The sequence below is a fragment of the Phragmites australis genome, chromosome 1 (genome assembly GCF_958298935.1).
Source record: "Phragmites australis chromosome 1, lpPhrAust1.1, whole genome shotgun sequence".
In the NCBI taxonomy this organism is placed as follows: Eukaryota; Viridiplantae; Streptophyta; class Magnoliopsida; order Poales; family Poaceae; genus Phragmites; species Phragmites australis.
Window position 1 is genome coordinate 8,116,337 of NC_084921.1, and position 23,532 is coordinate 8,139,868.

Genomic DNA, 23,532 nt, shown 5'->3' on the forward strand with positions numbered 1-23,532 from the left:
CGACCGCCCGTCCGAAGATCAGACGGTCCGTATCGGCCCTTGAAACACCGACGTCCACAGATGCTCCTCGCATTTAAAAATAAAACTCCGACCCCACCTCGCATTATTTCTCTCATCCACCTTGCGCACCCACGCAACCCTAATAAACCCCTCCCTCCCTCGCGCCGCCGCCTCCACTTCCAGATCCCACCTCGGACGCAGACGGCATCACGTTGCCGTCCCCCGCGCACTTCTCCGGCGATCTACAGGTACCTTCGACCCCCAGCGCTCAGTATCATCCGATAGTGGTTTTTGAGGGCTTTTTTTTTGGGATTTTTCTGTGGATTTACCGGTCGAATCGGTCTATTGAGTGGGGAGCTGTTGGTTTATGGCTTTCTCGTTTCTGTTTCGTGAATCTGTGAGCTAATCCAGCTTCTGGTGTTGTTTTTGGGGTGCAATACAGGAGTAGATCGCCTCCGCAGAGCCCTCGCTGCGACCATGGCGACCTTCGCAAAGCCCGAGAACGCGCTGAAGAGAGCTGAAGGTCAGTCGCTGGGATCTCTTGAATTCGGTGGCTCAATTGTATCTGAAGTGATACTGGCTGTTGCCGCGGTAGTGTTGCAGTGATGCGCATGCAAGTAGGGTTTGTTAGTTGATTAGGATAGCGATAAGATGCAGTGTTTGAGTTGTTTATTGCTTTGCGCTGGTTCATGAGGAAATATGTAATACGTTTACTGCTGATGAAGCCGTCAAGTGGTATGTTCTAAACGTTAGGTTGACTTGGAACATTGGTTACACTGAGGTCGTTTCATTAGATAGGTGAGGCTTGGTTACCGCATACAAACAAATGTTAGCTCGCTGGCTTTTCAGGCTCATTACGTGGCGGTGCCTTGTTTCATTGGTCTTTTAGTATTGATGCGTGTATAAGTTATGTAATAGTGCTAGGCCATGTCATGCTGGTGTTAAGAATTTCAGTGGATGTTGAAGTGACCACCCACTGTTATGTTTATCTTCACTTCCACGTTTGAACTTGTTATTGCCTTCTCCTTGTGGACCAATAAGTTGTCAAAAAGGAATAATAGAAACCCAAGAGTTGTTGACTTCAGTTTCATTTTATCCAACCTAGTTTTAGATGTCTTTAGGAGAATTACTATGCAGACTTATAGCATTACATTATTGATACTGGTAGTTTTGAGCATGCATTGTTCTTCAGTTTCAAATTCTTAGACATGATATTTGGCCACAAGATGTGCAGACTGATTATTACCTCTGCCTTCTTTCAGAATTGATTCATGTTGGGCAAAAGCAGGCGGCGTTGCAGGCTTTACATGATCTCATCACCTCAAAAAGGTATAGGTCATGGCAAAAGCCTCTTGAAAGGATTATGATGAAGTATGTGGAGCTTTGTGTTGACCTGAGGAAAGGAAGATTTGCGAAAGATGGCCTTATTCAGTACAGAATTGTCTGTCAGCAAGTAAATGTGTCATCCTTGGAGGATGTGATAAAACACTTCATGCAGCTTTCCAATGAGAAAGCTGAACAAGCTAGGAGCCAAGCTCAGGCCTTGGAAGATGCTCTGGATGTTGAAGATCTGGAAGCGGATAAGCGGCCGGAGGATTTGATGCTTAGTTATGTTAGTGGTGAGAAAGGAAAGGACCGATCAGACAGAGAGTTTGTCACTCCGTGGTTCAAGTTCCTCTGGGAGACATACAGGACGGTGCTTGAAATACTAAGGAATAATTCAAAGCTTGAAGCACTATATGCTGTAAGCTATTCTACATGCTTTCCCCTTATATATCTATAGGTATTTTGTTATCTGTTTCTGATGAATTTGCTTTCGATGTGATAGTAATTTTTCCTGGGTAGTGATATAACTATTTATGACTTACAAAATTGTTATAGTTCCTTTAGTTGTTTTTGTTTGTCGATGAATTCTCTAGACTTCATTCTCTCTCCCAACAGGTTCAACATCAAACCCTTCATCCTTTTGTTGCTGTGACCAGTTTTTATCTGATTTCATCCTTTTGTTGCTATTAAATGCAACCTGCTTGTTGTCAGAAACTTCTCTTTTGGAGTGTTTGGTGCCATAGTTTTATTGTCAGAAACTTCTCTTTTTCTTTTGCTTTTCTTTAATTTCAGAAGTACTGATTTTATTCCTTGTACATATTGTGCTCCGCTTAATACTTGTAAGGAGCTTTTGTGACTGACTAACTTCCTAATATGCAGATGACTGCTTATAAGGCTTTTCAGTTTTGTAAGCAATATAAGAGAACAACTGAACTCCGTAGGTTGTGTGAGATTATCAGAAACCATCTTGCTAATTTGAACAAATATCGTGACCAACGAGATCGTCCTGATCTGACTGCCCCTGAAAGCTTACAATTGTATCTTGATACCCGGATTGAACAACTTAAAATTGCTACAGACCTATCCCTATGGCAGGTTTGTTCCAAAACTTACATATCTTCGTTCTTTATGCTATGAACGTTACATTCACTGTATCATCACTGAACCTACTTCTTGCAGGAAGCCTTCCGATCGGTGGAGGATATCCATGGTTTGATGAGCATGGTGAAGAAAATGCCAAAACCATCTGTTCTGGTTGTATATTATGCGAAGTTAACTGAAATTTTCTGGATATCTGATAGCCACCTTTATCATGCGTATGCGTGGCTCAAGCTTTTCAATTTGCAAAAGAGCTACAATAAGAACTTGTCACAAAAGGATCTACAATTAATAGCATCTTCCGTCTTGCTTGCTGCACTTTCTGTGCCACCATATGACCCAAAATATGGTGCATCTCATCTTGAGACAGAAAATGAGAAAGAGCGTAACCTGCGGATGGCCAACCTTGTCAACTTTTCGCTCGACTCCAAGCGTGAAAATAGAGAATTGGTCTGCCCTCCAATCTGCTTGTGAATTGAAGTTTATTTTTCAGTAGCACTTTTTTCCGTCCTAACAAATCTCCTTTCCCCTTTTGCAGCCTTCAAGAGCAGCTCTCCTATCTGAGTTGGTATGTGCTGATTATTATTTTGAGAACTGTTATTTCTGAAGCTGTTTCGCCTAATTTTTGGAAGTGCTCTTTGTTATCACATATGTTCCTCATTAAGCAATTGCTTCTGTTTTGTATATTTGTTTGTTCCTATAATATGTGTTGTGATGACTAAGGAAAGTTGGCTAGCTTAGCAAAAGTAAATTCATTTACGGAATTACCTGAAACAGTTCAGCATTGCCACAAAATGTTTGATGCTCTTTCTAGTATTTCATCTGTGCTGTTGTGTTTATATGATAATAAACCGATTGTTTGCAGCACTTACATTGCTGCCTTTTGTTCTGTCATTTGCATAGCTGAAAAATATTAAAGCAGTGCCATTATTTGTTTTGCAAGTATAAGAGAGTTAGAGAGCCTCATTTACACTGCTTCAGTTTCTATGCTCTTGTAGTTTTGTTGGTAGCCATGAGTAGTCCATGCCATTTTTTCTTACAAAAATATCTATATTTTGATGGTTTGTAGGCATCCAAAGGGGTGATTTCCTGTGCTTCCCAAGAAGTGAAAGATTTGTACAACCTTTTGGAACATGAGTTCCTTCCTCTGGACCTTGCATCAAAAGTACAGCCCCTTCTTTTGAAGATTTCAAAGATTGGAGGGAAGATTTCATCGGCTTCTTCTGTTCCAGAAGTGAAGTTATCGCAGTACATTTCTGCTTTGGAAAAGCTGACAACACTGAGGGTGCTGCAACAGGTCTTATTCTATGCTCAGTACTGTAGGAAATAGGCCTTCATGTTGCTTTGCATACCTTAGTAGTTTGTATATTGTTGCATACATGGTATAACTCCCCTTCTGTACTTTTGCAGGCCTCTCATATTTTCCAGTCCATAAAAATCGATATGATCTCAAGAATGATCCCATTCTTTGACTTTGCTGTTGTGGAGAAGATTTCTGTTGATGCTGTGAAACACAATTTTGTTGCTTTGAAAGTTAACCATTTATCAGGTGCTGTTCATTTTGGTACTGTGGTATGTAGCACTGTCTCTGCCCATCAGCTGTTTTTACACGTCTCATATTCTCACTGATATTATATGTTCACCATTGTTTCTTGGTTGTATGTTTTTTGGTTGATAATATAAGTATATGAAGTGCTACATGATTCATACTTAGAAGTTGTTTCTTGGTTGTATGTTTTTTGGTTAATAATATAAGTATATGAAGTGCTACATGGTTCATACTTAGAAGCTAGAAAGGGAATAGTCTTTTTAAATACGGTTCAAGCTGTAGCACAGTGGCTTCACATAATCACCATGTTCAATAGAAGAATCAATCTAGTTTGGTTCATATTATTTCAGGAATGTCACCTTTTTTCATTGATGATATTGTGCCATAGTGCAAAGCACCAAATCTCATTGTCATGCTGCACATACAAAATCATGACCGCTGACTTCTTTTGGTGTTCCTATATGTTAGTGTGATTACTTGAATTGCAGTATATTCTATTTCATTTGCTATTGAACGCAGAACGCCAGCTTGATCTTGAACACCAACTTTATTATGACCGTTTTGTTGTTGTAGGACCTAGAATCTGATGGGTTAAGTGATCACCTTAGCATTCTGGCTGATTCCTTAAATAAAGCGAGGAATCTTATTCATCCACCTGTGAAAAAGCCATCCAAACTTGGCGAAAATTTGATTAGTTTAGCTGGAGTAGTGGAGAATGAACATAAGAGGCTTCTTGCGAGAAAATCCATCATTGAAAAGCGCAAAGAAGAGCTTGAGCGCCACATATTAGAAAAGGTATCTTATTTGATTACACTTCAATCTTCTTAGCTCTTGGCTGTTTTATTTAGTTTTGTTTTGCTTGTGTTCTCATTTCCAGGAAAAAGAAGAGGAAATGAAGAGATTGAGTAAGCAGAGGAAAACTGCAGACGACGAGAGGCAGAGGCTAATCAATGACCAAAGGCAGAGGGAGAAGGAAAGGATCCGTAAAGAAATAGAGGAAAAAGAAAAAAAAGAAGCACAAAAGATGCTAGATGAAGCTACGAAGCGCACAAATAGAAGGAGAAAACCCGTCATTGAGGGGGTAAGAACCAGTAATTGCTTTCCAGCAACTAGCTCTGCTTGCTAACTGTCTGCATGTGATGTTAGCATTCGGGATCCCTTAGTATTCTATGTATAGTTGCTTGTACCTTACAACATTTAGTTTGTGTTTGAGAACACTTCGGTGTACCATTTGCTTATTCAAACAGTAGATCACCATGTTCCTGTATGTTCAGTTCACTTCTGAATTTTAATGAGTTATAGATTAATAGTAGGTGATGTAGATGTAAAGCAGGATCAAGCTTAGGAAGTCATCACTTAATTAGATCATTGGTTCATTTCGGTATGGATTTTTTACAAACATATTGGCGCATGTATCCTCATTCTGTTTTGTTGGTGTAGGCAACTTAGAATGTTCTGTCCAATAAGATGCAAGGAACAAATGAATATAAAATGAATATTATTTTGGGCAAGTGAATTTATGGAAAGTACTCTAAGACCTAAGTTTTAAATTTTATACATAGGTGCTAATACAAATGGATGTGGACCTGGTAATGGTATTTAAAAGCTAGCTTCCTAATATTCAATTATTCATTATCTGGCTGCATGTTCCTAACAGCCTATGTCTGTGCCATCTCCTTTTTTGTTTTAACTTGGGTGTTTGCATTATCATTGGCCCACCTCTATTATGGTATGCATGTTAACATTTAAAACCGACCATCACCTTGCAGGCTTGAACTGAAAATTAATATAAACAACCACACCTTTTGTGCTAAAATCCTCTAGTCTAGTGTTGGTGAGAACTCAAAATACTTAGTTGTACATCTTACTGTTTTTACTATTTTTGAACTTTACACCACTAAAATATTTTGAATGTTTTGGATGCAGGAGCTTACTAAACAAGCCATCCTCGATTTGACATTGAGTGAACAGTTGAAGGAGCGCCAGGAGATGGAGAAAAAACTACAGAAGCTTGCAAAAACAATGGATTACTTGGAAAGGGCAAAAAGACAGGAAGAGACACCGCTGATTGAGAAAGCTTTCCAAAAACGTCTTGAGGAAGAGAAAATCCTTCATGAGCAAGAGCAGCTGGTCTGTTTTCTACTATTCTTTTGTTGTTTACAAAGTGCAGATAACCGTCAGCACTCACTTTAGTTATTAATTTCTGCTTGTAGAGAGAGATTGAGCTCAGCAAGCAACACCATGCGGGTGACTTGCAAGAGAAAAATAGACTTTCTCGAATGTTGGAACATAAGGTATGTATGCTACTTGTGACTTTGTTAAGCATTTACATCACAGTACAGCCTGTATATTTTTGGTAATAAAATAATTATATATTTCACTTATGATGCTATTTTGGTCCAAAACCAGCTTTTCTAATTGCAAATGGAGTATTCTGATATATACTGCGAATGATTTGTTACCATATAGTGTATAAACGTCTGCTTTTTTTTGTGATTGATAGAATGTGTTACAGCGTTAGCCTATTCTATGACTTAAGATAAGATTGCTCAGGATCAACTGCTGGCAATTTAGTGTAATTTTAGTTGACGTTTACATAGCATGAAGTTCAAATATTACTTACTAAATGTACTGAGCAAACTCTATTCCCACATCTTTGTTCTCGTCTACCTTCTCACCTCCCTTATTGTTTGTGATTTCCTGTTTTGCTGCTGCAGAATGTTTTCCAGGATAGAATTGTCCAACGTCGTGAAGCTGAGTTTAGTTGTCTGAAGAAAGAGAGGGACGAACGGTTCAGTCAATTGATATCATCAAGAAAGCGTGAAAGGGAGACAGTAAGGAAATTGATGTATTATCTGAACTTGGAGGAACAGCGGATCGAAATGCTTCGTGAGGAAGAGGAAGCCAGAAAACTTGAAGGCAAGTGAACTCAGAACTAATTAGCTCTATCATCCATTGTACTTGTTGGGTGCAACACTACTTGTGCTTGATTAATTTTTTTCGATAAATTTGGAAGTGCAAGTTCGGCAATTTATTACCCTGTGTTGAAAGCTAAATGACTGCAATGCAGTATAAGACTAGGAACGAGCAAAAACCGATGAACCTAATTGAGCCAAAATAACCCGCAAAATTGGCCGGGTCTATTTTTGCTTAGTTTGGTTTTAGGTTCTGCAAACCTAATAAGCTGAAGGATCATATAATTGAGTTTTTTCACCTAATTTATTAGGCTTGTAGATTTCTTACATTCATTATGTTAACAGTGTTTTTATTTTGCATGCTTTATTTAACTTAACAATTGTTTTAGTAACAATTCACATATGTTTTGTTTATGATTGTGCAGGCAAACCTTGTATTCATTGAATCGATATCTTGTTCATAGTTAATTGACATAAGCAAATTTCTGTTTGTTTACTTTGGTTTTTGACAATGCAAAACTAAAATATATTTTTGGTTAGCACATCTATGAAAACTGACCAGTCTGAACTGACTGAATACCCTAGCATTGATTTCTGATACTTAGGCAATTAATAGCTCAAAACTATAAATGCTACACATTGTGTAACAGAATGTGCTTGAATTGTGGCTATCTTGTGATTCTATATCTGGCCAAATGGAACTGATTTTTTTTCTTCAAAATCTAGCTTATCCATGTTATTGATTATTATGTTCACTCTTTTGCAGAGGAAGAGAGAAGGAAAAGAGAAGAGGCTGAGAGGAAAGCTAAGCTTGACGCTATTGCAGCCAAGCAGCTACAGAGAGAGAGGGAGTTAGAGGAAAAGGAAAAGCAGAGGAGGGAGGCTCTCTTAAGAGCTGAGCCCACGCGTGCACCTGATGCTCCTGTTGCACAGCCAGTTCGCGAGCCAGTGGCAGCCCCTGTTCCTGCTGCGGCAGCACCAACTCCTGGTAAATATGTTCCCAAGTTTAAACGTGGTCCCGATAGTGGCAGCGCTGGAGGCAGCCAGAGGTCAGCAGCGCCACCTGAACATGACAGGTGGGGTGCACGGGAAGATCGACCTCGCCCCGCACTCCGCCAAGATGCCCCCCCTGCACTCCGCCAAGATGCTTACCCACCCCGCCAGGATGGCCTTCCAGCTACTGACCGCTGGCGCGGATCAAAACTTCCCTCAAATTCTTCATCCTCTTCGTCAACCTGGGGGAGGTCTCGGAACTGAGACCTGGCTGAGGTTTTTGCCATCCGTCAAGGTTGAGACGTTGGTACACAAAGTCTGCCTGGGAAGCGTGGTTACTTGAATTTGTTTTTTTATTGCGCATCAAATATTCCTTAAATTTTGAAGCTAGGACTTCTGTTAGGAACCTTGTCCAGCCTATTTTTTTATGTTCCGATTCCAGTACTCCAAACACATTGTGTCACTATTTATTAGTAATACTCGAACTTATGATGCTTTTGTTGGTGTATACCTTAAGCCAAGCCTTGCTAAATGCAATCACTATTTTCGGTCTGTCTGGGTTTACTTCAAAGAGTCCAAGTAACCTTATAGCATCTGAGTTTGTGGAATTATTACGTCGTCCTGATTTTACCCTGTCTAAGTCTGAAGTCTAGAAAATTGATCCGGCAGAAGTGGCACCCTTGCTTGGTGGATGGAGCCGTACGGGGGCAGTAGTTCAGTATTATAGAACATATTATAAGTAGTATTTTATTAGTATTGGTTGTGTAAAAATTGTGTTTGAAATTGTATCAGTGTCTGTTGTTAAACTCTCGCGCGCGAATATCGACTGAGGCGCTAAGAACTAGTACTAATAGTTTATTTTCAGTGTCGATTCGAGTTATAACCAGTACTTATGTGTCAGGACTCGAAATATCTGTTCAATTGCGTTATGGCTCTGTTCGTATTCGTCGGTGGCTTATCTCTTTTCTTGTTCGTTTGTGGCTATCGTTTGCATACTTAGTCCGTGGCTCGAAGGGGCGATGGTGTTCTTCGCTTCGGCCGTAGGTGCCAGCGGCGTGTCCATGGTGCAGAGCGTGTCCCGAGGGATTGGCCTCAAGTTCGTGAGTTGCCCATCTCCTATCCCCATTCCCATTCCACCTTCCGTGCATCGCCTCCTCTGTTCACCTGTATCTACGGTTCGCTTCTACCGTGTCTTGATGTCCACACATCGTGAACCTGGGGACAGGCGAGGCAGCTGTTGAGGAGGAGCCAATAGGGTCGTGTTGTCACTATGTGCAGCACGGCGAACTCCGCCGCGGAGGTCCACAAGCTCAGGGATGAGCACGCGGGGCGCCTCACCATGCTGCCGCTCGACGTCACCGACGAGTGCACCATAGAGGTACAACCATGGATCCTAATTACATATGTTGGTGTTGGTCGGCAATGCTAAAAAAAGGGCAATCAATTTCATTCTTGGGAGAACAGGAATAAATTGTGTGGAATGAATTTGTTATTGTTATGATTTAGGAGTACATTAGCTCAATGTAAAATGGAACAATAGCCCATATTCTTTTTTCTCTCCTAATTTTGCTAATTGATACAAGTGATTGGTTCAGTTGTACTTGCTAGTGAAGGAAAGGTAATGCGTATTATTTTGTTCTTCCATTGCAGACCGTAGCATCCTCGAGGCTACCGTTCATGTATGTCTCCCCAAGGGTTCGATTTGAGCATGCGACGGCGGTGGGAGCACCGCGGTGACAATAGCGATAATTGAGCTGGCTCATTTATTTTTTTACTCCCGAAATCTTTTCGCTGCTGGTTGGAGCCACCAACTGGCAATGAAAATAATTTTTAGTACCAGGTCTAGAACCGGTACTAATAGTTTATGACTATCAGTGCAGAGTAATCAGTGTTGGTTTAAAAATCGACATTGATGGTTCAACTCTGTTTTTCAATGAAGGTTTGCCGTTTAGTTGCCTGTAGCTATTCACACTCTGAAACATTATGTTATGTTTTAGTGGGGAAAGGCTGAAAGCGCAATGCTCTCATCGGGCAATGGCTAAAACAGTTGTTAGTGACTCTAGAATTGAAAGCGGGACTATGAGATACTCATAAAGAACAAACTTCAATAGAAATTGTGGTCAAAGCCACAATAGAGTTGTTGCATGTGTTACCATGTCAGAAAACCAAAGGTTTATAAATACATAACTATTCATATTAGTATTTGTAGTACATTGTGGGAAAAATGGTAACCTTGTTATTTTTTAATAGTATTTTACTGTTTATTCCACATATATCTTGGGGGAGCTTTTGACGTAGAGTCATTAGTGGAAAATTTGTTGAGGCAGCTAGCTAGCAATCCGGAATTGGTGGTGAATGTTTATGATGTCACAAACAATTCAAAACCTTTTGTCATGTATGGGTCTGAAGTTCCTCTTGGTAGCGCCTCACCGTCGCACATTTGGATGCTAGAGTTTGGCGATCCATTCAGAAAGGATCACATGATTTGCAAGTAATGTTTGCACTGATGATTGATTTTCTCATATTATATTTTGAAATGATATAATTTTATATCCCATCTTCCATAAATCTTTGCAGATATAGAAACAAATCTCATGTCCCATGGCCCGCAATTACTACAATTTCTGGTGTCTTTGTTATATGGATGCTTGTGGGCTGCATATTGTATGCTGCTTGGCGACGATATGATAATGTCAAGGAAGGTTGCCGGAAAATGGAAGAGCTGAAAAAAACGAGCAGAAGTTGCCAATATTGCCAAATCTCAGGTTTAATTCAGCTGCAAGTTTGCTGATTTTATAAATACCAAACTTTTATTTTATCTAAAAGACTCTTGTTTATCAATGACAGTTCCTTGCAACTGTTTCTCATGAGATCAAAACGCCCATGAATGGTGTCCTTGGTAATTCTTTTGATCCTACAACACATTTGATCTTAGTGTTAATGTCACTCTTTCATTAAAGGAAAATGTGATGATGAATCCTTTTCTTGTTTGTGTAGGAATGCTTGATATGCTATTAGACACAAACCTAAAGTCAACCCGAAGGGATTATGCGCAAACTGCTCAAGTCTACGAAAAAGCATTAATATCTCTGATCAATTGCTTGACAGAGCTAAAAATGGAAGCTGGCAACTTGGATCTCGAGTTGGTACCATTTGACCTGAGATCCATCCTTCATGATGTCATCTCGTTATTTCTTCCAAATCATGAGAGAAGGGGATTGAGGTTAGTCCAACTAACTTTAGTAATGATTGCACAGAGATCACAGGGCAATAAGACATTGCCATGCATCATTTGCATTGACATCTCTTAATCTAGCCGATTGTCATGCATCCTGCATGTTTAACCTCTTGTTCTGTCCTTACTAATTTTCTTTTACTCTGCAAAATTATAGCTTGCTGTATATTTCTCTGAAATAGTTCTTGAAATCGTATTGGGTGATCCTGGAAGGTTTCAATAGATAATTACAAACTTAGTGGGGAACTCGATTAAGGTAAGTTTGCATGACCTTTCTTTCCAAGAATGATTATGAACAATGAAGGCTATTTTATGTAAATATGGATGGAACAACTCTGTTTTATCAAAACGTTGTACAATGTTTACTTAGTACACTAAAGTTCATTGCAAGCATAAGTATACATTTGATTTTTTTGCTTTTGAACCGTATTTACTTTGTGACAGTTGACAGAATGGGGACATATTTTTGTACAAGTTCATTTGGCGGACCACTCAAATCTTGCAACTGAAGTGAAAGTTGAACCAAAATCTATCAAAAAAATTCAGGTTTTTTTTAACTCTAAAAACTTAATTTTTTTAGATGATTGCCCTTTCTAATACTCCACTTTTGAGGGTATTTTGTTTCCCTTTCCTCTACGTCATCTCCTTTTCTTTCTTTCATCTTGTTTGCATGCAATTTTACATCATAGTCTGAAGGCATGAATCACACTGTCAATGATTGCAGTATGCTATTAATCACTTTTCCATGTTTCTATTTACAATTGTTGCATGTCGTAGTTAATTACTCATCGGGGAGTAAAAACACGACGTTTTGGCAAAAGTTCAGCCAAACTTTAAAAACTTTGACTAGCAATAGCTTTCAAAATATTTAGTTTGGAACATGAAAAATTATATGTGCACATTTATCTAGAAAATGATTTCATAATATCACAAAAATTATTGGATTTTATAAACATATCCTAATAGAAGACAACAACTGCAACAACGAATCATAGGCGGCAATCTTGATAGGAAACACAAAACCATGAGTGGAAAAATAACTGCAGAATAGAATACATGAACAAAATGTAATATGCAGGATTTTGCCCCTCCTCTGAAACTAAAGCAAAAGCAAAAGGTACAGGTTTTCAGAATTTCTTTAGAAGTCATGCCATCCAAAATTTGCCAAAGGTAGGCATCTTGATCCATCTTCCTTTATGTATTTCTCGTTGAGGCCTAGTATTGGTGTGCAATCCAGTATTTTAATTCTCTTGCATCATGTACTCAAAAAGATGTGAGAATTTTCTGGGTATTGAAGGTATTATTTGGAGTGTTTGTTTGAATATTACATTTATCTATCATCTTCTTAATTTCCACTATATAATTCTGACAAATTTGAATATCACTAATTGTTTGTCATGCCATGTGCAAACCCAAACCATTATTCTAAATGTTCAATGTTTTTTATGTGAACAAGCTTAGTTAATTTGATCACAAAATTCGTCCTATTGGTACATTTAGATAGCTGCAATTTGTGACAATTGATATAACACTGAAGATATTATATTTAAGAATCCAATGCTAGATTTATAAATTATAGTTTTCATATGATGCGAAGATAAAGAGCTCGTATATGTGAGTACAATGTACATCTCTTTGGCACATTGACGCTGTTTCCGGTCCGACAATACCTCAATGTTCTTTTGCAAGGGTTGTTTCACACTTGCTATGGTGTCACGTCACTTTTGTTTAACAAAATTTTGGCGTCCGTCACAACGCACGGCAGAAAACTAGTTCTTTAAATAAAAATATACAAACAAAAACATCCAAAGTACCGAGTTGAGGTGTAATCTTTGGCCGCAGCTCGAGCCTTAGGCATGTGCTGTCTCACCTGAAGGCCCACCCCTCACGCTGCCATGGCCATAGTCACGCACGGGAAAGTCTGCAAGTGGCAGTAGAGCGGGATGTTGGTGAAGTACACGAAATTAGGCCTTAGGCATGCTCCCTCGCCGCCCGCAAGCATGCATAAATCTGGTTTTGAGGCCGGGCATTGTGGGTGCGAATCTGGCGAGCGGCACGGGTGAGAGGATGACGTGTCTATGTTGACTACCCACACCTAGCCGCACGTAGTTAAAGATGATTAAATGGGTCAATCGGGCTGACCCAGCACGGGCCCAACTCGGTACGGACCGAAATCGGCACGGCCTGATTGGCCCATTTACTATAACGGGTCGTGCCGTGCCGGCCCGCGTGCCGAGTCGTCGGCCCACGGCACAGCCCAGCTGTCACCGTGCCGTACCAGGCCGTTCCACAGCACGATCGGCACGATGGGCCAGGTCGACACGGTGGAGGCACGACGGGCCCGGCACGGCACTCCGAAAATAGGAAAAAATAAAAAAATAATAGCTAAAAAATTTCAAAAAAAATAAAAATATAGAAAATAAATATATAAGAGCTTTATTGATTGGTTGCCTCATTAAAAATCTTTCTACTAGAATGAAAAAAGAGTACAACCTATGATTATGCTCCAAAAATTACATGATTTCATTAGAAACCCCAGAATTTTACTTGCAATATTTAATATGCTTTCTCAAGTGTCCCGTTCCATTTGGAGATCTGGCACCTAATTCTTTGTTGTATATATTACACTTAGCAAATCTTACATGTTCCCCGTTAATTTCTCTAAAGACCTTTTCAAAATGTTGCCACACCCATGACCATGCACGCGAGTTCTCGGCGTCTTGATCCATGAATTGAAATATGGAATTGATTTCTTTATGTGAAGTGGCTACTGGCTACTTGGCTAGCAACTAGGAAAAGAGAGATGGGTGGCCGATGAGATCACATGAAGTTTGAGATGGTATTTATAGGCCAAGATGAGACGAGAGGTGGGTGGGGGTGGGGCCGTAGGGATTGTTTTTTAAAAAATAAACAAAAAACATGAATAAAATAAAAAACTTAGAAATAATAGGGACACATGATTAATTCTAAAAATGAGCTTTATTGATAGGTTGCCTCATTAAAAAGCTTTCTAGCACAGGAAAAAAGAGTACAATCTAGCTTAGAAAATTTGAAATTACACTTTCTCATCAGCATCTAGATACAAATTTTGGAATGATTCTTCAAGCTCAGTATTTTCTGCAGTGTGTTGCATTCGTGCTTCAGCTTGTTCCCAATCCTTTACTATGGTGAGTATCAACCATCTCACTTGACAGATTTGTTCTTCTCTCTTCGATTATCCTTCCAGTAAGACTGAAGGCAGCCTCAGAAGAAACTGTAGATACAAGAACTGTTAACAAATCTCGCGCTAACAATGAAAGCATTGGATAATTCGTTTTGTGCTCATGCCACCGTTGCAGTATGTTGAAGTTTTCTTGTTCATAGCTGATAACATCACTGTCGATGAAGGTAGTTAGCTCCCCTCCGGATGTTGAAATTCCGGTGCTCGTAGACGATCGTGACGAAGAGTCTGAACTTCTTGATGAAGAACCCGCACCAAATATTTTCTCCCACGTTGTCGTCTTCTTACTTGTTGTGGGTGCTAGTGGAGGTCGTTGCAGGCGAACTCTGTCATACTTTGTTTCATATTTACTATAAATTTTAAATAACTTAGAACGAACATTAGTATAATAATTAGAATAATCGTGACCAAGAGCATCACCTAGAATTGCGAGAACTCTATAGAAAACTGCAATTTTAGCTCTAGAATTTAAAATAAAGGCAAATGCGTACAATAAAGGAATTTAGATTTCATAGAAACTACACAATCTCTTAGAAGATTGTCATTTTCATAGTTGTTTAAGTGAGTAGCAATTTCAATAATATTATGCACTACTAAACAAGATGTTGGATAATAAACTCCTAATAAACTCACAGTTGAATCATAAAAAAATTCAAGAAACTCCAGTATCCTTTCAGCAACATACCAATGCGCTTCTGTGAGTAAAGTTTGACCCCCATGCTGATGGTAATGTGTATAAATAAACACACCAAATGTGCTCTTATATGGTATAATATTTTTAAGCATCAAGAAAGTAGAGTTCCATCTCACCGGCATGTCCAGAGCAAACTTATGTGGATACACACCTATTGCAACACAATACTGTTTATATGCTGCAATTCGTTGGTTAGAGGAGTTCACAAAAGATATTGCAACATTTCTTTAATCTTGCTACGACATGTATTGTAGTATTTTACCATATCCCTACTAGTTGTCTGTCTAGAAACATGCGTGAACCTAGGATTATGAGCTTGCTTAATGTAATCTTCAAATGCAGCAGACTCACCAATATTGAGTGGTAGATCCGCTCTTTCAATGAAGCGATATAGCTCTTTTCGAGCATTGGCAGAGTCGTACTCCCAATGACGAACAGAGCCATCGGGGTTGTACTGCAACATCGTCTGCTTCATGGCTACTCCACTCTTTCGCTTGTAACTTGTGGCGTGCCTCTTCAAGTGCCCCGTTCCACCCGAGAACTTTGCAGATAATTCATATTTGCAAATATAACACCTAGCATACATGAAACTTACCCCATCTTCCTCTTTGTAGAACTTTTCAAAGTCTTGCCAAACTTTGGAAGTACCGACTCTTGATCTTTTAGACCCGGTGCTTGCTAATGTGTGCGCACTTGTAGAGCCTAACGATGGAACTGCTACTGCATCACCTGCATATGAACCAACCGGAGGTTCACCGTCGGGTTTATCATCACCTGCAACATTGGTATTAAAGGGGCCGTAGTCCCTTGTGAGTCCTTGGAGAAAAAAAATCATGATCTATGGATGTATCATGATCACCGACATCCATGATCAATGTCGAATGACACTACAAAAATTGCAAATATTCAGAGTTAGAAATAATCAAGTAATAAAACTAATAATAAAATAAGACTCAACAACAATGCAAAAAAATCACCAAGATTTCTTCAACTTCAAGACATCAAGTCAGCAGGATGACAATTTTGGAATTGCTCGGATTTTTTTGCAACAATTCAAACTAATTTTGCCAAATTATCGCTAATTCTCAAGAACTTTGAGACAAGAATGAGAGGAGGAAATAAGAGAGAAAATGGTGTTGCTGGTGTGGAATGGAAGGGCAGGGTGCTCCTCTATTTATAGGTGAAAAATGGTGATTTTTGCAAAAAAAATTTGAATTTTTAGGAGCTCAAACGGTCACAAAACGGTTATAAAATTCAAAAATATCGGGTTAACGGGTTAAACGGGCTGGGAAACCCCTGTCGGCCCGTCGTGTCCCCGCGTGCTGGTCGGGCCGTGCCCCGTGCGCTGGGCCGTGCCGTGCCCGGGTAGTGCCGTTTCGGCCCGGCCCGGCTGTGCCTCATGGGCCGTCTCGTGCCCGGGCTAGGCCGTGTCATGTCGGGCCGTGCCCGTGCTGGCCTAGGCTGGGCTGTGCTCGTGCCAGCCCGACTTGGCCGAGCTGTGCCGTGCCGGCCCACTTGGCCCAGGCATGGCCCATGGCCTCGTGCCGTGTCGGCACGGCCCATCTCGGCTCGGGCCGTGCCGTGCCTGGGCCGTGCCTACAGTGCCGTGCCTCGGGCCGGCCCAGTAGGCACGGCCCATTTGGACATCTTTACACGTAGTTATGTAGTAGAACTTTCTTTGTTGGTACGCGATGCCCAGTTGGGCTGTGATAGAGTGGTTGTCATGTATGTCGGGGAGCTCAGCAACGCACAACAGCCCTGGCGAACACCATGGCTTTGCCGAAGCTGGTCACTACAGTGACGATAATGGCCTACTATAGATCTGGGATACCGACTAGAGGGAGTGAATATGTGATTTTAAAATTAATTGTTTAGCAATTAAGAAAATTTACGAAAATAAACTAAAAACACTAGAGCAATATGAAACAACTATGTGCCATGTCAAGGTTTGCGATCCTATGGTGAAATGGAGCAGTTTATATTTTAGAAAGATAAATTGTATAAGGTAAATTGCATGAAAGTAAATAGCTCAAGAGATGACACTCGAAGTTTGTCCCGTGGTATCAGTGATTTGCTGATCACTCCTAAATCCATATTGAGGTGAGTTTAAGCTTCTAACCGCTTCTCTATCAAGTATTCAATTCTCACATGAGAAATGACTCACACCGAGCAACTTAATTTTAAGCCAGAATAGAGCAATAAACTACTTAATACATTGATTTCACTAAAGTAACACTTTGTCGCTCCGGCAAGACGTGCTCAAAACCTCTCACAAACACAACCGTGGCTCCTTCCCAAGCTTCTTTGAAGGGTTTAACGGTCAGGTCACCACCCGAGCAGAGGGTCCAAAACCCTCTGTTCCTTGGCGGTTAGACATGGCCAAACATACGGTCAGACTGGGGCTAGAAAACTACTCAATATCAACTAGGTTTATACAGCTGTTAGACCGATCATGCCTGGCGGTTTGACCGTCACAACTCAAATGTTCGGAAGGCATTGTTTTCTTTGACTCTTCTCAAACTAAATGTTCTCGTCCTATATGAAATGCAAGTTTGAGCAATTTTGGCACTTTTATATCTTAGGTAGACGCACATCAACTCCTCTTTATAATACGGCACTTATCCTATTAATTCAGTTAATTTTCTTCTCTAATCACCTTTACCGGTAAAAGAAAAATACCTTATATTTTATACATTTGCCTTGAGCTAGCCATTTGCATATATTCCACACATGCTTCTTCTAGCTTTGCAACACCTTTTGGACTAATTTTTTTTATAACTTACTCAAACATTTTAGTCCCCAAATTACATATTATAATTGATTATCAAAACATAAATTAGGGACCTAGATGCTTCACCTGCACGATGGGGCTGCGGGAGAAGTCCACCTTCTGGACAAAGCTGCCCAACATATGCTCCTTGCTGTAGGACTTTTCATAGTCGTGCCTGTTGGAATTTGGCCTATCGAGATGCGTAATTCTGAAAAATTCTAAAGCATTTTATCTTTTATTTGTGGCAGCTGTAAGTGACAATTAACTAGGTTCATTGGTCGGTTACTAGTGGTTATTTATGATGTTTATTCTAATGGTTACTAGTGGTTGTTTATTGAGGTTAATAGCAGCCATTACTACTGACTTATTGATGCCTATATAAGTCCTGAGACATCCAGGCATTGAGAATTTTTGCGATGCAGCAAGTCTGCGAACAAATTAATCATATATCTATTTTCTCTCCTCATAGTTGCTATGTTGTTGTCTTGAGCTGTTAAATCTTGCTGGCCCTCTCCTTGATGTGCATCGAGGTTGAGGATGAGCGGTATCTATGAGTTTTTACAGTCGTGAAGCCTGCACGAGGGGCAACAATGAGGTTTCTGGGTAACGCAACTGCGCGACCGCTCGTGCACCGCATCATTGACAATCTGTACTACTTTCTCTTTGATCTGCATGGCTACAAGTCATCATTGTGTCAAATCATTTTCTCCATCAACCCTACTATGAGTCCATGTCATTCTCATTTATTCTGTTTTATAATCTATTGCTAGCGGTAAATTATTTTGCATTGGTAAATCGATATGGAATATGCCTCTAAGTAGAATATGATATTCTTAGAATAATGTGCATATTTTCAACATTCTAGAAATCTTATCATGCTTATTCTATTCTAGGAATGGCTGGTGCTTCGGATGTAATGAAACTCGAGAGATTTTTTGGTAGTAACCTCCATAGTCTAGTTTTAGGCCATGTCTATAGGAATGTGGTGGGTGATCCATCCACATATCACTATGACAGAATAATACATTAGTGATGGATGATAACTGTCATTAATGATGGTTACCGTATCTGTCACTCTTATTGTGTCACTAATGATGAAATATTAGTTACGGATTATGACCCGTCACTAATGACTATCATCAGTAATGGATCACAGTTGAGACCCGTCACTAAAGTGCATCTTCTATAGCCTGAGAAGGCTTGATGCCCATCACTGTGACCGTCATTAGTGACGGGTGTATTTACCACCCGTCACTAATAATCGAGTCCCAGTGACGGGTAGCTTTCCAACATGTATCAGGAACTTGGTCATTAGTGATGGGTGTATTTACCACCCTCACTAATTATTAAGTTCTAGTGATAAGTAGCTTTCCAACCCGTCTCAAGGACTCAGTCATTAGTGACGTAAAAGTCAATAATTAGTAATGAGTTAGAAGGATACCCGCCACTAATGACTTCATATTAGTGACGAGTTGTAAGGAAATCCATCAATAATGACTTTCATGACACATTAGTGACGGATGAAAACTAAGACCCGTCACTAATAACTTCTACAACTCTCAATACAGAGGCATGTATGGAAATAGAGAGTACTTAAACATATCCTATTCAACAGAAAAGAACAGAACTTCGATAGACGGCATCTTGAAGCAATGTCAGGATTTGACAGTCGTCTTCACATTCAAGAATACAGATATACATCCAAAAATTTCAATTTAGCTCAAGTCAGTCATATAATATAGCTATGCATACATTACGTACTTATCCAAATATCCATACATCATTACACTTGAGTATTTACTAGAGCACGTAACCTGAGATATTTAATATAATGGAAATCTACAATATTGTATCCTAGTACTTCATCGATATACATTAGAGCATGAATTAGTGCACTCTCTTTTACTTGACATGGACGACCCGATGTTTTACCATAGACAGTAAACAATGTCTTATTAGTTGGTTCATTTCTCTTAAATAAAATCTTATATCAGCCTGGAAGTTGCTTTCAGTAGTGAAGTCCACTTCAGGGTCATAAAAGCTTAACCCAAGATGCTCCAAGGATTGATCTAAGATAGCATGAAAGCTAATTGACGCAATAGTGTCACCAAAAATATCCAACAATCATAGAAAATAAAATTATGAAAATAATACACGCTAACAGTCATCTGTATCAAAACAATCAGATTACATATTACTGTAACATATCATATTCAATGAATTGAGCAAGCCTCTCATTAATCAAAGCCAAATACTCTTCGTCCTCCTCAAGCGCTTGTATTCGAAAATAGTTGTAGTCAGGCAAAAAGAACCCATGCTCCTTAAGCATTTTCAGTCACCCTTCCACAGCGGTTTTTTCGGCATGCAACACAATCAATGATGCATTACCACATGCCCTAATAGTGATATCCCCAATACTTTATCCCCTTGAACATATGTCAAAAGAGATATATAGTTCCACAAAATTCCTTCTGCCTATCATGGATTGCACCAAAGGTGCAATACCACTTATCACAAGGATTACCTCTTTGAGCCATACAATCGGTTTCAACACCTACATGATATGATGATATGAATTGAGACTAATGTACTATAAACTGAATTAAATTGCTATGTTCTAATGAGTGTTACTATGAATCTAACAATGAGAGAGAAAAAGGAAAGATGTTACGTACTATGCTCAGGCTCAATCCTGGCAGCTGTGGGGTCGTCATCGAGGACGCCGCTAGTGGGCGAACGCCTAGAGGGTAGTGGACGCCTGGTGCGTGAGCCGATGAAGGAGCCATCGAGATCCATCCAAGGCCATCACAGCCACAACCCCCACCATTACCTTGATCCATCACCCTAACCCTAGCGAGTAGAAGGGGACGACGACGTTGGGCTGTGGGGGAGGCAGGAGGATGGCGGCAGTGTCAGGCAGCGCGGTGCTAACAATGGCAGTGTCGGGAGGCAGAGGTGAGCGGATGTGAGCGGAGATGAGAGTGGTCGAGAGAGAGAAATGAGCAGATAAAAGTGGTCGAGCAGCAGATGGTTGGCACCGAAATTAGTGACGGGTGATAAGGACACCCGTCACTAATGAGTTAGTAATTAGTGACGGGTAAGAACTATGACCTGTCACTAAGTGCTTTAATATTAGTAATGGGTCTAATAACAATCCGTCACTAATGAGTATGCTATATTTAGTGACGTATGCCATATCTACCCGTCACTAATGACCACATTATTAGTGTCAGTCTTTAATATTACCCGTTGCTATTATCTTTAGTGACGAGTTATTCCCTTGCCATCACTAATGAACCCTCATTAGTGATGGGTCTTGGCCGGGTCCTAGTCTGGGTCACATATTAGTGATGGGTCGACACTGGATCTGTTACTAATAGTGTATTAGTAATGCATACTGAGGAGCTGTCATTAATGATGTGTTTCCTTTGATGGTTTCTTACGTAGTGTATACCACTTATGACTGAGCAGGCTGCCAATATTGATACTACGAGTGACACTACACTCGGTTGCATCTTGACCCTTTTAGTTGATCAACTTTATGGTGTATATATGAGCTACAATAACCTCCCACAAAGTCATGAGATGCACTAGAGCACAAATTTGCGGTCTTTGAATCCGATCGCTTGCTTTATTCCTGTGAGCATAGTTGTCATGGCTTTGCCATAACGTTGCCATATCAGCGTGGCGGAAACCTACTTCTTGCCGCGCCGACTCCAAGGCTCTGGCATGTCTGGCATCTGTCATAGCGTCATGGCATCCCCATGGTGCCTGTTTGGCATCCTATGGCGACCACTCATGTCATGGTGGGTGCAATAGGTGGCGTTCTCATGAGCAAAGATGATACATGTTTAATCGAGTGAAGAAGAAGGCGCAACCCATAAGGAGCCCACACCATTCTATCCATCGAGATGCAACCGCAAGGAGCCCTAGCTCGAGCTGCGACGGCCACCACTGGGACAATCTCCCTCCGCTTGCCCCCACCTGGATCTTCATCCACCTCAACCTCTCTCATCTGGATCTCGTCTGCCTCATCTCCACCTTGACTTCTCCCGTCCATTAGCCTTGTTGTCTCCTGAGTCAGTCGCCCCCTCCCTGGGTCAAGCTTTAGCACCTGCTAGTGGACAAAGACAGAGCTTCAGTGCCCACCAGTGGCTAGAGACAGAGGCATAGAGCTTCAACGTCTGTAAGCTCTAGCTCAAGCTTCATCCCCTGCTAGGTACTAAGCTATAAGATCTAGCTCTCTCTCTCTCTCTCTCTCTCTACTCTTTTATGATGAAGTACTAAAGTAGTGAAGTGATGGTTAGGTACTAAGATGTTCTTCCTGTACTATGTTATTGTGTTATCCACTTGTGCTCAAGAACAGAATTGAAGTAGTGAATTAGTGACTAGTGAAGGTGCTAAGCTGAAGTGGTGGTTAGGCACTAATATGTTCTACTGAAGTAGTGAAGTATTGAAGATATGTTGTTATGATGGATTGGAAGTAGAACATGATATGGCTAAAGTATTGAAGGTATTGATTTGATTGGTCAACACTCAAGGACATATGCTTCTTCTTTTTTTGCAGAACATGGCTACTTAAGGGACTAGAAGCTCGGATGCCTCAGACACTGCATCAAATATTGGCCTAAAGACTTATCCAAAGCGTTAGCCGACAAAGTCAAATGATCCTAATGGAAATATGGATTTTGGACAACCATTGGCGATAGAGATGTTGTGCAATGTTGCTTGTGTTGTAGAAGAATAACTGGAGGAATTAGAAGGCTCAAGGAGCATCTTGTGGGTGGTTATGGAGATGTTCAGAAGTGTGCCAAAATGACAACAACTATAGCTCAAGAGATGCAAGATGTTATGAAGAAGAAGAAGATACCACTCGTCCTTGATGATGAAAAAGGAGGGCATCAAGGAGAAGATCATGATGTGATTGTTGTAATAGAGGAGGGGTCCCCAGATGTTAGTACAAGCATTGTCTATCCTAGTTTAGGGACAATTGCCAGAAGAAAACAATCCACCTTGAAGTTCAATGCTCCAAAAGAGCCCAACACCAAGTCTGTTGGTTCAATGCTTCGGAGAACTCCAACAAAGGTTGTGGAAGAAAGACATTCGAATGATCTTTCTCAAATCAGTATTCAAGGTAACATGAGGATAAATAAAGAAAGAGATGCTGTCAACTTGGAGTGGACCAGGTTCTTTTATTAGTGTGGCATATCATTTAATGTTGTAAATTCTAGCCAGTTTGAGATTGCTATAGAGACAACTGCATAATACTGTTCTAGATACAAGCCTCCTACCTACCATGAGCATTGGGAGCCATTGCTTTAGAAGGTTGTTAAGGAGACATATAATTTGAGGAAGAAGCATGAGGATGCATGAAAACAATATGGTTGCATATTGATGTTAGATGGCTGGACGATATGAGGGGCACCATTTGATCAACTTCTTAGTCAACAGTACAGAGGGTACTTTCTTTTTGAAGTTCGTTGATGCATCAAGTGAAGTTCATGATCAAGTGATGCTAGTTGATTTGTTAGAGAAGAAAATCATGGACATTGGAGTAGACAAAGTTGTGCAAGTTGTCACTGAGAATGAAGTTAACTATAAGGTAGCAGCCAAGCTTTTCATGGAGAGTTTACCTACACTTTATTGGACTCCTTATGTTGGAAGACGTAGGGAAGTTGAAGGAATTTAAGAAGCCTATATCACATGCTCGACATGTCACTACTTTCATCTAT

General features: G+C 40.4%; 1 protein-coding gene and 1 pseudogene across 1 annotated transcript; both read left to right on the plus strand.

The window, feature by feature from the left end:
• The first annotated feature begins 100 nt into the window (after positions 1–100).
• LOC133904187 (eukaryotic translation initiation factor 3 subunit A-like) lies at positions 101–8,433 on the plus strand. The gene is made up of 14 exons (XM_062345692.1): positions 101–248; positions 443–523; positions 1,263–1,744; positions 2,206–2,421; positions 2,506–2,874; positions 2,963–2,992; positions 3,494–3,721; positions 3,835–3,996; positions 4,547–4,768; positions 4,851–5,054; positions 5,900–6,103; positions 6,187–6,267; positions 6,691–6,892; positions 7,655–8,433. Exons 2-14 carry the CDS (start codon positions 478–480, stop codon positions 8,143–8,145), a joined length of 2,937 nt encoding a protein of 978 aa, XP_062201676.1. The 5' UTR covers positions 101–248; positions 443–477; the 3' UTR covers positions 8,146–8,433.
• A 718-nt stretch (positions 8,434–9,151) lies between these two features.
• On the plus strand, positions 9,152–23,122 carry LOC133930794 (probable histidine kinase 4; annotated as a pseudogene).
• Positions 23,123–23,532: the final 410 nt, after the last annotated feature.

Coding starts and splice junctions, on each gene's coding strand:
- LOC133904187 (XM_062345692.1), top strand. CDS start 478: ATGGCGACCTTCGCAAAGCCCGAGAACGCGCTGAAGAGAGCTGAAG. Junction 2,422..2,505: donor CAGACCTATCCCTATGGCAG/GTTTGTTCCAAA, acceptor TACTTCTTGCAG/GAAGCCTTCCGATCGGTGGA. Junction 6,893..7,654: donor GGAAGCCAGAAAACTTGAAG/GCAAGTGAACTC, acceptor ACTCTTTTGCAG/AGGAAGAGAGAAGGAAAAGA.